Here is a 14824-nt window from a genome sequence, read left to right on the forward strand (position 1 = left end):
TCATCAGCTAGCCTGCAGGAGCTCATTTCAGCCCCTTTTGTATTTATTAGTTATCATTAATTATGTGTATCGTTGTGAGCAAACATTCAGCAGTATGTATTTGCAATGTACAAATCCCTTTAGGCAGGTTGGCTTATGCACAAGCACTTTAAAAATGCATTGTAGCTAAACCAGTTGTATGCATGTTACAGTTGAGGCTTTTTCATTTTTTTTATTTGTTAACACATTGATCACTGTATGTATTTACCTATGGCATAATTTTCATTTAGCCAGATTGGTATATAGACATGCCCTTTAAAAATGAATTGCCACTAAACCAGTTGCATACATGCATGTTGCAGACTTTTCAGTTTTTATTAATTTTAATTAAAACATTCTGAGCTATCACTGTATGTATTTACCTCTGGAATAGTAATATACAGTGGTCCCTAAGCCTCCCCCCAGCCCTAGGTCTATAAATACAGTTTCGAAAATACTCTGCTTGACTCCAGTTAGTCTGGCCGAGTACCACGCCGGCCAGCTCTCAGGATTCAACATGATATGCAGGGGCTGCACATGGCTGTCTGTCAGCTGTTGGGCCGAGATCAGCTGATGGGGGAGAGGATGAGTGTCAGGGAGTCGGGGACCAAACCATGCGGTTCCTTTGCAGTAAAGGATAACATGTTCGCTGCCCAGCGGGTGCTCGCTTAGCCTCGGTATGTTTTCAGAGCATCAGGTGTCTCGCTCACTGCACTTATTTCATTTGCACTCACTCTCTTGGTCTCTGATTTTACAGTGTGTTAGAAACAGGTCGCACAAGCAATTAACAGCGCCGTTACCTTTACTGCTGCTGCACTCTTATGTAATCTAATCTAAATTCAAGGCTCTAATTTCAGCGTGCTGGTTGTTTGTGCATCTCAAACACATGAACATATTGTTTTTCTCATAGCTCATTCAGCTGTTTAGAGAGTATGTCAGGAACATGGCTGCAACAGCAAGATAATACAATACAATATCATCCAGCTCCATAGCTGCATGCAATATTCTGCACTAAAGTAAGTTATTGTGGATCTTGCGTTACATAATGATGGTCAAGGACCCTACCTGGTATCACTTTTCCACGGAAATGGAGCTGGTGCTTAGCCAGGGGATCTGGGAACCTCTCAAAGTAATTTGATTCAGTGTGTTTATGTTATGAGCTGCGCTTGATTCAACAGTCAGATGGTATCTACACATAAGAAATGCAACTCATAGCAAATGTCTTTTGAGTCCGAGGCTCCTGGTTGTTTAAAATGATATTCAGTCCACCCCCCCAAAAAAATCTGGTACTTGTTGTATTGACAAAGCTACTTCAAACTTTATTTACAGATGATGTATAAAAATGTGTATATACTGGCAATATATAAAAATAATAAAATTAAAATAATTAACTTCTGTAATTCCAGAATATTTATTTGTATGTTTGTTTATTACTGAGTATTAGCAATTTCATAGCAATTCGTTCTTTATGTGAATTAAAAATATTTCAGTATTTATGGCTTTTTAAGACCGAATTAATTTCCTCACCTTTATCAGGTCTAAAAATACACTGAGTGCCAAAATATAAAAAGTAGTAAATTTAAAAAAAGTAAATTAACTAAATTAAATGAAAAATTATTAACTTCTATAACTCTAGAATATCAATATATTATAATTATTATTAATAATAATAATTATTATTATTATTGTACTGACTTATAGCAATTTCTCAGCTATTTCTACTTCATAAAATATATATATATATATATACAGTTTTTTTTAGGAACCACGTAAATTAAGAAATATGATGTCAGATTACATATTACTTTTTAGCTGTTTTGGCGTACTTTAGTTAAATTGCACATTGTTTAGGTTTTATTATTATTTTTTTATTACTATTATTTTGATTTGTGTCAAGTTTAAGGTTGTACTATGTTTATCTTTTTTAAAGTAATTTGAAATAGATTTTTATATATTTGTATTTGCATTTTGAATGTAATATGGCAATTAAATGCACTAAATGGGTTTAGTTTTCACAGTTATTAATATATGCAATTTCAGCAATAAAAATTTTCATTTTTCTAAAAAGGAAACAAATTACTTGCTCATTTAAAGAGACCTGTCTTATTTTCTCTTGTATATTTAGTATTGCTCTTTAGTAAAGAAAAAGTGCTTATCCGATTACTCGATGTAATTTTCGGTAGAATACTCGATTGCTAAAATATTCGACAGCTACAGCCCTATTAACACATGACTGTGTGACCTCTGCCAAAGGTCAATGCAATCAGCACTCCGCAGCGCTCCCAAAGAGCTGTCAGATACGTGTGTGTACGAACGCCGGGGGGGTTGTTAGTGTGTGAATGTGTTGTGTATTTCCACAGCACTTTCTGTGCTTGATTAGCTCTTTTCAGTCAACAGCGCAGCACCCGTAATCTCTTCAGCGATGTCTCTCCTCCCACAGTCCTCAAATGGGTATTTGAAAATAATTAGATCTCTCTCTGCAACAGCTGCTTGATCGAGACTGTGTACTTTGTACTTGTTCTTTTTTGCAAGATTCATCACTATAATGTATTCGTTTAGGAAAAAAAAGTATTTTTTAATAATCTTTAATTGAAATGCAAGAAACTCTGTCCTTTTTAGTTTATGTAAAACATCTCCTGGAAGATCAGAAATGAGCACAGTCTTTGTTCAGTAGCGTTTAGATGTGATGTGATCGTGAGGAAATGTTTGTCAGGTGGTTTGCAATAGTAAACCCACAGTCACGCTCCTCTTGTAGCAGAAAATTATTCACTTTGAGCCTCCTTCATTAAGTTTCTTCAAACGTTTGGCATCAGTTACTGTTTTCCTTCTCATTACCGGGGCAGACGGGGCTGATTGTATACAGATAGTTTGACAACGTTTTGCCTTGTTTCACCATGGATAAAGTTGTGTACTTGCTGTAATTTATGGTAGTATACCTGCTACTATACCTGCTATACTCTTGTCACAATTGTTACATTTCCTAACAGCTTTCACCTCTGTTGAAAATGTTTCCAGAAGTTTGTCTAGGATTTTTAAAGAATTTTTATATACATTTTACATATTTTATTACACATTGTTTTCTTTATTTCGTTTTTCTTTCCTTCTTTCTTAATTGAAATTTTTATTTATTTATTAATTTATAATTTTATTTTAATATATTATTTCATTATTTATTTATTTGCCATTTTCTTTTCATTTTTTTTTTTTTCATTTTATCATTTTTATTGGATTTTATTTTTTTATATGTATTTGTGGGAAATTATATATGTGAAATGTCCCTCTGGCTGAGCCAAAAAACAAATTAATTAATTAAAAAATACATAAATAAATTGCTACTACTACAACTAATAATATTATTATTAATAATTAATAATATTATTAATTTTATTTATTTTTGGCGGGTGCAATTTGAAAGAGGGGGACTGACTTGTATTTGGTAGAAGGCTAATTGGTATAGGGAAAAATAAGTATATGATGTGTATATATATAAAAAATTTAATTATACTCTCATAGCCATTAAAAAAAACGATTTACTATTGAATTAAACCATTTATCTGAATAAAACTCTGTAATTGTGTAGTACCTTGTGTCATATCTAGCTCAATAATAACTAAGATGACACTAACAGAGCTTTCACCCAACGCGCTTTCATTTCATTGACACACGGGCACAAAGACCGAGTCTGTCGTCTCATCTGGGGCCCGCCGGAGTGGCAGAAGCACTTTGTGGTTTGACCTGAATACAGAACAAACAGGAATATGTGAGGCTGGCCTTAAGAACCAGGGAAGATATGTGTTTTAGTCATCATCATGACTTTATAAGTGCTGTAAAAAACCTGAACGCCTCTTTGATAGCGAGCAAGTCATTTGCTAGAAAGTCATATATTGTATGTAGACGGACACGTTTTAACGTAAGGTCAGTCGTTATTTTGTTCTGCCCTCACTGCCATAAAACAAAACATCTGACAGCGTTTTAAACACCGAAGGCTTTTACGCCCCATTTAGGTGACGTGTATTTAACTTGTCATATTGTTTCGGTTAGTGTAATGACAGTGTGTATATAAAAGTGGTATAAAATGTATTTAAAATGCTTCTAAGCTCAGTATGAAAGCCAACCGTTGAAATGAATAGCGGCAGCTGGAAAAGGTTTAGGATGGGAATGATTTTGTTCCGAAAACAAACTCTCTCTTTTTCGCGCTCCCTTTGTTTTTGCTTTCTCTCTCGGCCTACTTTTACCTTCTCTGTATTTTTGCAGTTCGCTGGCAGTCTGAGGGATAGACCACGGGGAAGTCTACCTTTATAAAGTCTTGTTTATATATAACACGTGTATTTATATCTCTGTAAACAATGAACGCACTGGACAGTCTCCGATAAGGTCAGTGTCTTCATAACAAACTAGGGTTGTAACAATATTCAGACCAAACGCAAAAAAGGCGATACACCACCCAAAGCCCCACCAAAATAGTAAATCAGTGACAACTTCAGCTAAATGCACAACAAGGCTTTGCTGTCTCGTGTTTGTGTCCGTGTGCCATTCTGCAACCACACAGCCAATCCGCTAGATGGCGCTGTCGACTACACGAACAAAACACAGAAGAAGATAGTCGTTTATCTCTGTGAAGCGGCAGCAGTGTTAAAGGCAGGGTAGGTGATTTCAGAGAGGTTAGCAATATCAATTTAACTTTGCAAGCATAAGATCCCACCTTCCCTGCATAATCAGTCTCCAAAGCCACGCCTCCTCCAAAACACATCCTGCAATCACGTAATGGAACGCGCTGATAATGTATCATGTCTGCATGAGCCGGTGTGCGGAGGAATGCAAATATATGCATTGACAGGCATGTAGGACAGCCTATCGCAGTCCTCGGACCGAGGAATATGATTGGAAGAACATTTTATGGTGCTACGTTTTCCACAGATGATATAAATACATTTAGACCACTTAACTTTGTGATTGCTATCGCGATGTGAAGAGACTTTCAACCAGCAGAACATGTTTTTGAACCAAATCTCCTACCCTGCCTGTAATGAATAGACTAAATATACAAACATTTAGTGGAATTCTTTTAAATTTAGCTATTGTGTCTTGTTGCTATATAAATAAATAAATAAATAAATAAATAAATAAATAAATATATTACGTTTTTGGATCCGTTGATTCATTTATGAGCATTAAATGTAATAAAGATTATAATAGTGAGTCCCTAACAATTACAGGAAAAAAAAATGTAATAAATAATATGTTCAGAAGACTGAATGTGTTCCTGCAGAATATTCCACCTCTGACAGGCTGACACTTATTTTGTGCTTTTGTTTCTATTTATTTTCTATAATTTGGGATTGTACTCTGGATTTTTGGCACACAATGTAGAACATTCAACTATGCTTTTTTAGTTAAGTTAAGGCAAACTATTGAAGTATTTGTCAACAAACTCTGCTGGAAATTTCTAAATACCCCATTAAGAATACCCCCCAGCCAATACCGATCTGTACTGAAACCATGATGACCCCAAAACCGCAATACATACCGAGCCGTGAGAAACTTGAAGCATTACACCCCTATAACACACTGATCTTTATGTCTGTTTCAATTCACTTAGAGTAGATGAACGGCGCACAGATACGAATTCAGACGAGGGATAGAGTGAATGGACGTTAAAAATGAAAGAGTACAAGATGAAAGAGATGAGAGGTGTGATGGAGGAAGAGTGGAGAATATAACTGTCGGTCTGGTTAACTAAACCTCAGCAGGGTTAAGCAATGGTCTGTGTGTGTGTGCATGCATGTGTGTGTTATGATGGTTTGTTTTGATATGGATTAAGTAAAAGGATTTCTCTGTGTATTCATATGGTGTTCTGGGTGTTTTTTAGAGTGTTTTGGGTGGTTTTAAGAGGTTATTGTGGTTGCTAGGGTGTTCTGGGTGGTTGCTATGTTTACATACTTATCAGTCAAAAGATGTAATAGTAATAAATTCAGAATCATAAATGCTGTGAGCAGATAAACACAGTGAGACTAGTGATGCACCGATATATCGGCAATATCGGATATATCAGGTTGCCAGATCCACGGTTTCCCCTCACCTAACGTTATTTTTAACGCACCTCTCATCCAATAATCACAAAGAGCTTTGTGCTTTAATTCTGATAAGAAACTAAGCCTCCGCTTTCAAATCCTGTACATTTTATCACAAAATTTAAATCAGAAATGCCTTTTACAATACAAGATATAGTGCGAAGTAAACCTAAATAAACATCAGATGTTGAAAGATACAGTACAACTTACTGAAATGTACTCAAAGTTGTCAAATAAAACCGCTTGTGAACAGTATGTCACTTAACAATGCCTTTACCTCAGGAAAATTATCTAGTGTTCACAACCGGTTAGTTCTAATTTTTTTCTATTAATTATACGTATGTATGTTTGAATAAATCTATCATGAAGACAAGTTTTTATAAAAACTATCAAAAGTGCAATTGAGTATAATAGGTTTGTTATTTTAACCTGTAGTATTATGTATCAAATGTGAGGGCTCCTGTATAGTTTACAGTGTTTTTTTCTTAAGAAAACTAAAGTATCGGTATCAGCAGATATCATTCTGAATCGGCTATCGTATCGGCTTAGAAGTTTAGTATTGTTGCGTCTCTTGTTGAGACTGATCTCAGACAAGCTCGGTAAGGCTGTATTTTGATCATTTTGTATGCGTTATGTGCATTTGTTTCTGTGTCAGGATCTCTAACAGGTGTGCTCTGTGTTTTCTTGATTCCCTGCAGACGAGGGACGACTTCCTCGGACAAGTGGACGTTCCTCTGCACCAGATCCCCGTGAGTATTTGTTAGCATTATATTTAGTATGTTGAACTCGATGTGTGTTTTGTTGAAGCTGCTGACTTGTATTGTCAATAATGTAGGTTAAACGTAGGTGTAATTTTTAGAAGGTCCACCTCATCTCTTCAGAGAAGCTCCCGTTTTAACATGGCATTCTGGTTTTGGAGCTGCTCAGTTACACCTCAGTATTAGTCACTGTGAACATTAAAGTCTGTCTATATATATATATATACACGTGTGTGTGTGTGTGTGTGTGTGTGTGTGTTGCTTGGCTGAGCGATTATAAACATTAAAACTTAAAAATACCCATGACACTTGACACTTTACTTTGTAGACTATTTCCTACACCGGTTATTTGTAATGAACAATTTTTAATTTGAAATTTGAGCAAAATTCATGCTTGCTTATTTATTTAGACTGCTACTAATATTTAGATCTTTTTTTATGCCCACAGACAGAAAATCCCAACAATGAAAGGCCGTACACTTTCAAGGATTTCCTGTTGCATCCAAGAAGGTTAGCCAGAGATTTTACTGCAGTTTTCAAGCCTGCATGCTTTATTCCCCAAACATGATGGTTTTTAACCTAACGCTCACTGACTTCATTCTGTTGTTGTTGTGAAAGGCCCTTTGACCTGCTATGACATCACTTAACTCTGAACTGTTTTCATTTCAAACATGTACATATCAACACTTCTGATACACGTCAGTGGAGTTTTGTTTAAAATGATGTTTTTTCTGGTAATTTGATGTTGATGTGTTTAACTCTTTCGATACAGTCACAAGTCGAGGGTGAAGGGTAATCTGAGACTGAAGATGACATACCTGCCCAAAAACAGCGACACGGAGGACGACACAACCGAACAGAATGAGAATCTGGATGTAAGAAGGATGCACACAAACACAAGCTTTGGTGACAAGCACAACATTTTAATTCTAGAATCAACGAATGATCTCTAAAAGAGCTAGAATGAGTTAAAGTTGCAGTATGGTCATAATATAATAGCTGAAGGGCGTTGCTCATTGTGTTCAGCTATGACTACATTCACTATGTAACGTGGCTGTACGTATAAAGCACAATTGATGATTTTCATCAGTTTCATTGTGGCTTATCTGGTCTGATTTGTTTGTGAGAAGTATCTTTACTGATGTAGTGTGCAGCAGCGCCTCCTTCAAGTATTTGTGTTGAATGGAGAGGCCATGAAACATTTTATATTCCTCCATCTGCACTTTCTGTTGTAGCCCGTCCTTGAATGGGAAGTGCTTTGTTTCCTTAAGCACAATTCTGCCTTATTCACAAAGCTTTTCAGACATTGAGATCTTGAGCTGTGGGTGTATTCCTTAGCAGAATGACAGATAGACAGATGTACAGGGCGTTTTCACCTTGAATAGGTCATTCACGTGAATCGTGTAGATCTGTAAAAAAAAGAGAGGGGGGGGGGGTTGTAGTTGCATCTGCGAGTCATCTGTGTCACGTCACCTGTAGCGTTTTTTCCCCCTGTTGGCAAAGGAATGGACCCACCCTACTCTGCCTCTGATTGGCTTACCTTAATGTGCTTTCCCTCATCCAACCAATCAAAGCCTAACTTTTAGACCCTGCTGGCAACTGTCCATATTTCCAATGGAATGCATTTGTATCTGTTGTAAATTATGGTGTTCCAGTTTATTTGGTGATTACCGCGTGAGGCTGCTGTTTTTATTTTAATTTGTTTGTTTTTGTTTTTTTTCGTGAGGCTGCTATTGCGATAGCTATGAAGATTGTACGTTTCGTTATCGCTACATTAGTTCGCTATCCTTTGCAAAAATGCTCCTCAGTCTCGACCTTAACATTTGTCTCGCATATCAGTTAGCTATTACTCTGACATGAAGCCGATTTGAGAACTGTTCGACCTACAAGTAAAACACAGCGTTTAATGAACAGCAATATTAGTATCACGCAGCGCTAGGTCAAGACGGAGAAACACCTCGCGTTTAGTCAGCTGCTTCAAAAATTTGAGTGCTGAAATGAAGATTTACAGTGGTTTATTTGCCTAAGTTCATGTAACATCTTAACAACAATCCTTGTTGATTGTAGACCGTAGTAGTCGCTCAAACGTCTTTTAATCATATAAAGGTGTTTATCCTTGAATGGTGCACTGCAAAAAATGCTTGTCTTGTTTCTAGTCCAAATATATCTAAACATTCTTAAATCAAGAAGCATTTTCTAGACAAGTGAAAATTATTGTCTTGTTTTCAGAAAAAAAGTGAGTTTTTCCTTAAAACAAGCAAAATAATCTTATTTCAAACCGAAAACAAGGTTATTTTGACTTGTGACTTATTTTTTTTCTGGAAAAAAAAATTATTTGTGGAAGCTGTATTTATTTGTATTCGATTCTATTGCTTAATTTAATGTGAATGTAGTTTAGTTATTCAAACACCACTGTTACTATAGTTATATTTGTTGTTAGTACATTAAATATACATTTTGCACTTTTTCCTGGGAAACATAATATTATGTAAAGATATTACCTTTAAGGTCAGGATTATTTTATATTTTGTTTTGTTGTTGTTTTTTTATTTTATTTTGTCTGAGCCAGGGTTATTATAGTTAACTAAAACTAAAATCATAAAAAAATTATACTAAAATAAAATTAACTGAAATTCTATATATATTTCAAATTTAAACTTAAAATAACCTTAAAATAATTTGTTCATCTAGTTTCCATTAAAACAGTTCTCATTTTCATGCAGTTAAACTTGATGCACAAAAAAAAAAAACTACAACTAAAACTGAAAAAAAAAAACCGATATAATAATAAAATGACAAATATTTAAATTGAGTCACTCCGTTACCATTCAGAACACCTTTGCAACCACATATCAAAGCCCTAGCAATGATCTTGAACAAAACCAGTTTTGTTTTTATTTCGAGATACAGTATATGTTCTGTCATGGACGATGCATGTCTTTTTTTTTTTTTTTGAGAACTAGCATCGCGTGTCATTTGGTTTCCAAACATAAGAAACAAAGCCTTCAGGAAACGAATGACATTTGTTTTGTGCATAAACAAAGGTGTTCTATTCGTACACAAGAACTTTAATATAGAACCAGCAGAGCCACTGTGTACTTTTCCAGCCGCTCTGATTGTACGAGTGCCGTGTTGATGCTGGTGTCGCCTTCAGGGTTCTCATTGTACGAGAGATACAGGCATGATTTCAGACATCCAAAACTCGCTCAGAAGTGCTGCCAACATTAGATTAAATAGAGCTTAATCGTTCCTGAATGCACTGTCCTGGTCACTCCGGTTCGGGCTGCTTCAGAGGGGTTGTTATGTGAAATGTGTGAACTATAAAGTAAATTTGTTACCAACTTTTCATGCAAAGTACCATTAGATTATTATTTTTTCATAAAATTGCATGCAGCCCTGTGTTTTAATACTGATTTCTGTTTTGTAGCCTGGTTGGGAGTTTTTGGAGCCTCATGAATTAAGCAGTCCTCACCATCCTCACCAGCTGCCTGCGCTGCCCCCTGGCTGGGAGGAGAGGCAGGACAACCTGGGACGAACCTACTATGTCAACCATGAGAGCAGGACCACCCAATGGCACAGACCCACCATCCAGTAATGATCACCCACTTTAAACAAACATTAGAAACATGCATACACAAAACCAGCAACATACGCAAGACCAATACGCCATGTAAATATATGAAATAAGATTTAAATTTTTTTTTACATTTTATTTTAAAATCAAAGACAAACTTTATATAAAATAAAAAATGTTAAGTTATAAGTTTTTTTTTTTAGTTTATTTATTTGTTTATTTCTTTCTTTCATTTGTTAATTAATTCTTTCATTCTATTTTTTGCTAGTTTATTTTATTTTATTTTTTCCATGAATATAGCTGTGGTAACTGGCATGGCACTAATTTGTAAACAATCATTCATATTTAAAATGTTGCTAGAGTCATGTCTGACCATCTGAATTACAGTTTACTATAATTGCTGTTAAATCTGTTTTTAGCACATCAAATATATATTTTGCACTTTGACTGAGAAACAAAAAGCCATTAAGACCAGTATTTAATTTATTTTTGTTTTGTTTTAGTTTTTTTATGTTTATCTTGTCTTTATTTTTAGTATTTTATTTTGTTTTGTTTTAATTACAGTTTTGTCTTTTGTTTTTTGTTTTTTCTTTTACTTTGTGTACATGTTTTTATTGTTTTATTATTTATTTTGTCTTTAATTTTTAGTGTCTATTTTGTTTTGTCAATATACTTTTTCATTTAGTCTTATTTTTGGTTTTACAAACTATTTTGTTTCCTTTTTTCCCTTTCACTATGTATATATAATAAACATTTTTTTTACATATTTAAAAAAAAAAACTAAAAAAAGGTAAACTCTACTGAAGTCAATCATCCTGTTATAGCTAAGACAGGCCGCTTGTTTCCTTCCTCTGCTCTCTGCTGGTCAGCGGCGCCCTCACCTGCTTCATTTGAGACGTTCTGGGTCATTTTGAGCACTGAAGTGTGTGTGTTTTGTCCTGATTTACAGGGACAGTCAAAGAGACAATGAACAGAGACAGGATACACACAGCGAGTCCCAGCGGGCGTTCCTCACACGCAGACAAATATCTGAACATGGCGAGAACCACGAGCGCAGAGAGTCACCTGAGGTACTTACACACACACAATTCTGTGATTTCTTCAAAACTCCTGGACAGACGACACACTTTCACATCTGTGTGTGTGTTTTTCAGAGCTGGGAGATCATAACGGCAGATGAGTCCACGCTTTATAACAGCCACAGCGAGCGCTCTCCGCCGCCCCCCCCACTCCCCGATGGAGTTCACCGGGTTCTGTGAGGAGTTCAACAGACTGCAGGCCGGAAACGACAGACGCACATCCCTCACGGTCAGTCCACACACACACACACACACTCATGAATCAGAGTAATGAAGTCTTGTGTTCTTTTGAACATTCTATTAATCAAAGAATCCAGAAAAATGAAATGCGTCACCGTTTCCACAAAAATACGAAGCAGTACAACTGTTTTCAACATTGATAATAATCAGAAATGTTTCTTGAGCAGCATATTAGAATGATTTCTGAAGGATCATGTGACTGAAGACTGGAGTAATGATGCTGAAAATACAGCTTTGATCACAGAAATAAATGACTTTTTAAACATTCACTTTGAGAACTTGTTTTTTTTAATTATTTTAAACTTTTTAAATTGTAATATTATTTCACATTTTTACTGTATTTTGGTCAAATAAATGCAGCCTTGGTGAGCAGAAGAGACTTTTCCTTAGAAAAACATTGAAAAATCTTACCAACCCCAAAATATCTATCACTTACCAGAAGTCTTCTCACGCTTTCTAACTTCTTGCAGACATTTATGCAAGATCCCAATTTTATATGTGGCAATATATAGTAACTATTCCTCAAATTAAGCCGTAAATACAAAAATCACAATGTGTCTTGATGTTTTTGTGACAGGAGATTGATTCATATGATGTCATGATGCTCCAAGTGACACAATGACTATATTCATAATTTAGCATAACCTCAAGTGACTTATTGCCAAAGTTTGTCCTTCCACTAGTATACCTGATATTTAAATTAACATTGATAGTTGACCTCTATGAGTTCTGCGCAGTGATATACACAGTTTTGTGAATTTTAGCAGAGCGCTGTATCGACCAATCAGCATCCAGAACCAAAACGTTCCGTTTTGTGAAATGGAACATGAATATGTTGCAACTTGTTGCATTGTAACATTTAAAGCTGGTGTTACAGTAACAGTGTAAACGATATGTAACAGAGCGTATCATGTGTTTTCATCAGCCGCAGGGTCACGGCAGCCGCAGAGGAAGTGGACAGACCCTAACGGTGGAAGAGCATCCTGTTCACCCCGTGGTGAGAGCATTTAAGCATTCATACATATACTGTATCCGTCCGTCTACGTCCAGACCGAGCGCTCGCCGTGTGCCCTAGTTTCAGCAGAATATGGAGTGTTTTTCTCAGTCTCTCAGCACATGATGTGTAAACTTAGCTGCCCCAGATTTCCCAGCATGCCCTGAACCTCGCAATACATCACCTGCGGCTGCAGCTCCGCTCACATCTGCTCCCAGAGGGTAGTGTGTTTGAGAGCCGAGCCGCTAACTGATGGCTATTTATGAACCAAATGGACAATCTGTAATGGATTGTTTCCGTTTTTTGCTCTCCTCGTTTCACCCCTCTCTGCATTTATTTCGTTACTCACTTTGCCGTTTTCTGTTCTTCCCTGTAGTTATTACCCACGTCTGCCGGGCTGCCCCCGGGATGGGAGGAGAAGCAGGACAGTAAAGGGAGACTTTATTACGTTAATCACAACAGCAGGATGACAACCTGGACACGACCGCTCATTCAGGTACATCTCAGTCGGGGTGGAAAAAATCTTGCTCTAGAGAAAGCTCTATCAGTGTTTGGGGTAGTGCTGCACGGTTTGAGGAAAAACCTATTATATAGTTATGATATAAAATTTTATGGGCTGAACAATTAATTTGTTGGGCTGCACTATATAACAACAACAACAGCGACAACAAAATGAATTTATTTATTTGTGGACTGCACAGTTTAGCCAAAAATTTTGTGATTTTACTTAATAATATATATAGTCATATTGATATGTAAACCATCACATTTTGGGCCAGATTATTATTATTAATAATATTTATTATTATTATTATTATTATGTAGTCATACTGATATATAAATCATATATTTTTCAGCTAAAATAATAATAATAACAACTATTATTATTGTTGTTGTTGTTATTATCATTGAGCTACATATTTGCTGTGCTTGTTTGTACAGCCGCACAATTTGGCCAAAAATGTTGTGATTTTATATATTATTATTGTTGTTGTTGTTTTTGTTGTTTTTTACTAACAATAACTGTTATTACTATTACTAAAAAAATGTATTAAATGAAATAAGAAATGTTACTATTGTAATATTTCACTGTAAAAAAAAAAAAAAAAAAAAAGTATACAAGAAAAATCCTATAATAATAATCATCATCATCATCAAAAGTCATCACTCATCATTCAGTCATCACAAAGTCAAACTTTTTGTGGATTTTTAACATTTTCAGACATTAAACTATCATGCTGTCCTAATTTGTGGAGGATTACCGCCAAATATTTCTCCAGCTCATTCCTCAGTCCCCTGACCTTTGACCTGTGTATTTCAGCTGATACAGCCGCCCTCTGAGCCCGCAGCAGCAGCAGCAGCCGTGAATCCCACAGTCTACGCTCCGCCGCTGCTCTCCCCGGATGTGTCCCCGCAGCACGCACTCGCTCACTCGCCGGAGCACACGGGCCTGATGCCGGCCGGCTGGGAGGTGCGCAGCGCTCCGAACGGACGGCCCTTCTTCATAGACCACAACACAAAGACCACCACATGGGTAAGACAAGACATGGTGCTGCATCATGGTAATGCCATGGTATATGACTATAATAAGCGTTTGTTTTGCTTTTCCTATGCATGGTTTTATTGCACCATTGTTTACGCTGAGATGTACTTCCTGTGTTTGCCATCCTGTTTCCTGTTCCGTCACAGGACGACCCCCGGCTGAAGGTTCCTGTGCACATGAGGAGAGTCTCCCTCGACCCCACTGACCTCGGCCCACTGCCGGTAAGACTGGTGATGTCATCGCTGATGTCATAATCCGAGAATGAGGTCATGATTTAAATGCTGTTCAGGACAGAGGGTGAAAAGGTGTGTGTGTGTGTTGTCTCCTGTAGCCTGGTTGGGAGGAGCGAGTTCATAGTGACGGCAGAATCTTCTACATCAATCACAGTAAGCGGCACATTCATAACCATGCCAATCTAACAAACTTCTAGGAACCTGTACAATTCTTCAAGGAACCATATGTACAATTCTTTATTATTATTTAATATAATATTTTTACAAATATTTTGTTTATAAACTTTTTTTGAATTTTTAATAACTTTTTTACT

The 14824-nt window shown here is 36.3% G+C and overlaps 1 protein-coding gene across 1 annotated transcript in view; it reads left to right on the forward strand.

Moving 5' to 3' along the window:
• The window catches only part of nedd4a (NEDD4 E3 ubiquitin protein ligase a), a 33766-nt gene that overhangs the window by 9839 nt on the left and 9103 nt on the right, over window positions 1-14824 (forward strand). Inside the window, 12 exon segments of the mRNA XM_079373613.1 lie at window positions 6788-6838; window positions 7296-7357; window positions 7620-7722; window positions 10275-10438; window positions 11371-11491; window positions 11576-11641; window positions 11643-11729; window positions 12666-12737; window positions 13111-13230; window positions 14056-14268; window positions 14424-14498; window positions 14609-14663. Of these exon segments, the coding sequence (XP_079229739.1) occupies window positions 6788-6838; window positions 7296-7357; window positions 7620-7722; window positions 10275-10438; window positions 11371-11491; window positions 11576-11641; window positions 11643-11729; window positions 12666-12737; window positions 13111-13230; window positions 14056-14268; window positions 14424-14498; window positions 14609-14663 (1189 nt within the window).

Source organism: Barbus barbus (assembly GCF_936440315.1).
Source record: "Barbus barbus genome assembly, chromosome: 23".
Lineage (NCBI taxonomy): Eukaryota > Metazoa > Chordata > Actinopteri > Cypriniformes > Cyprinidae > Barbus > Barbus barbus.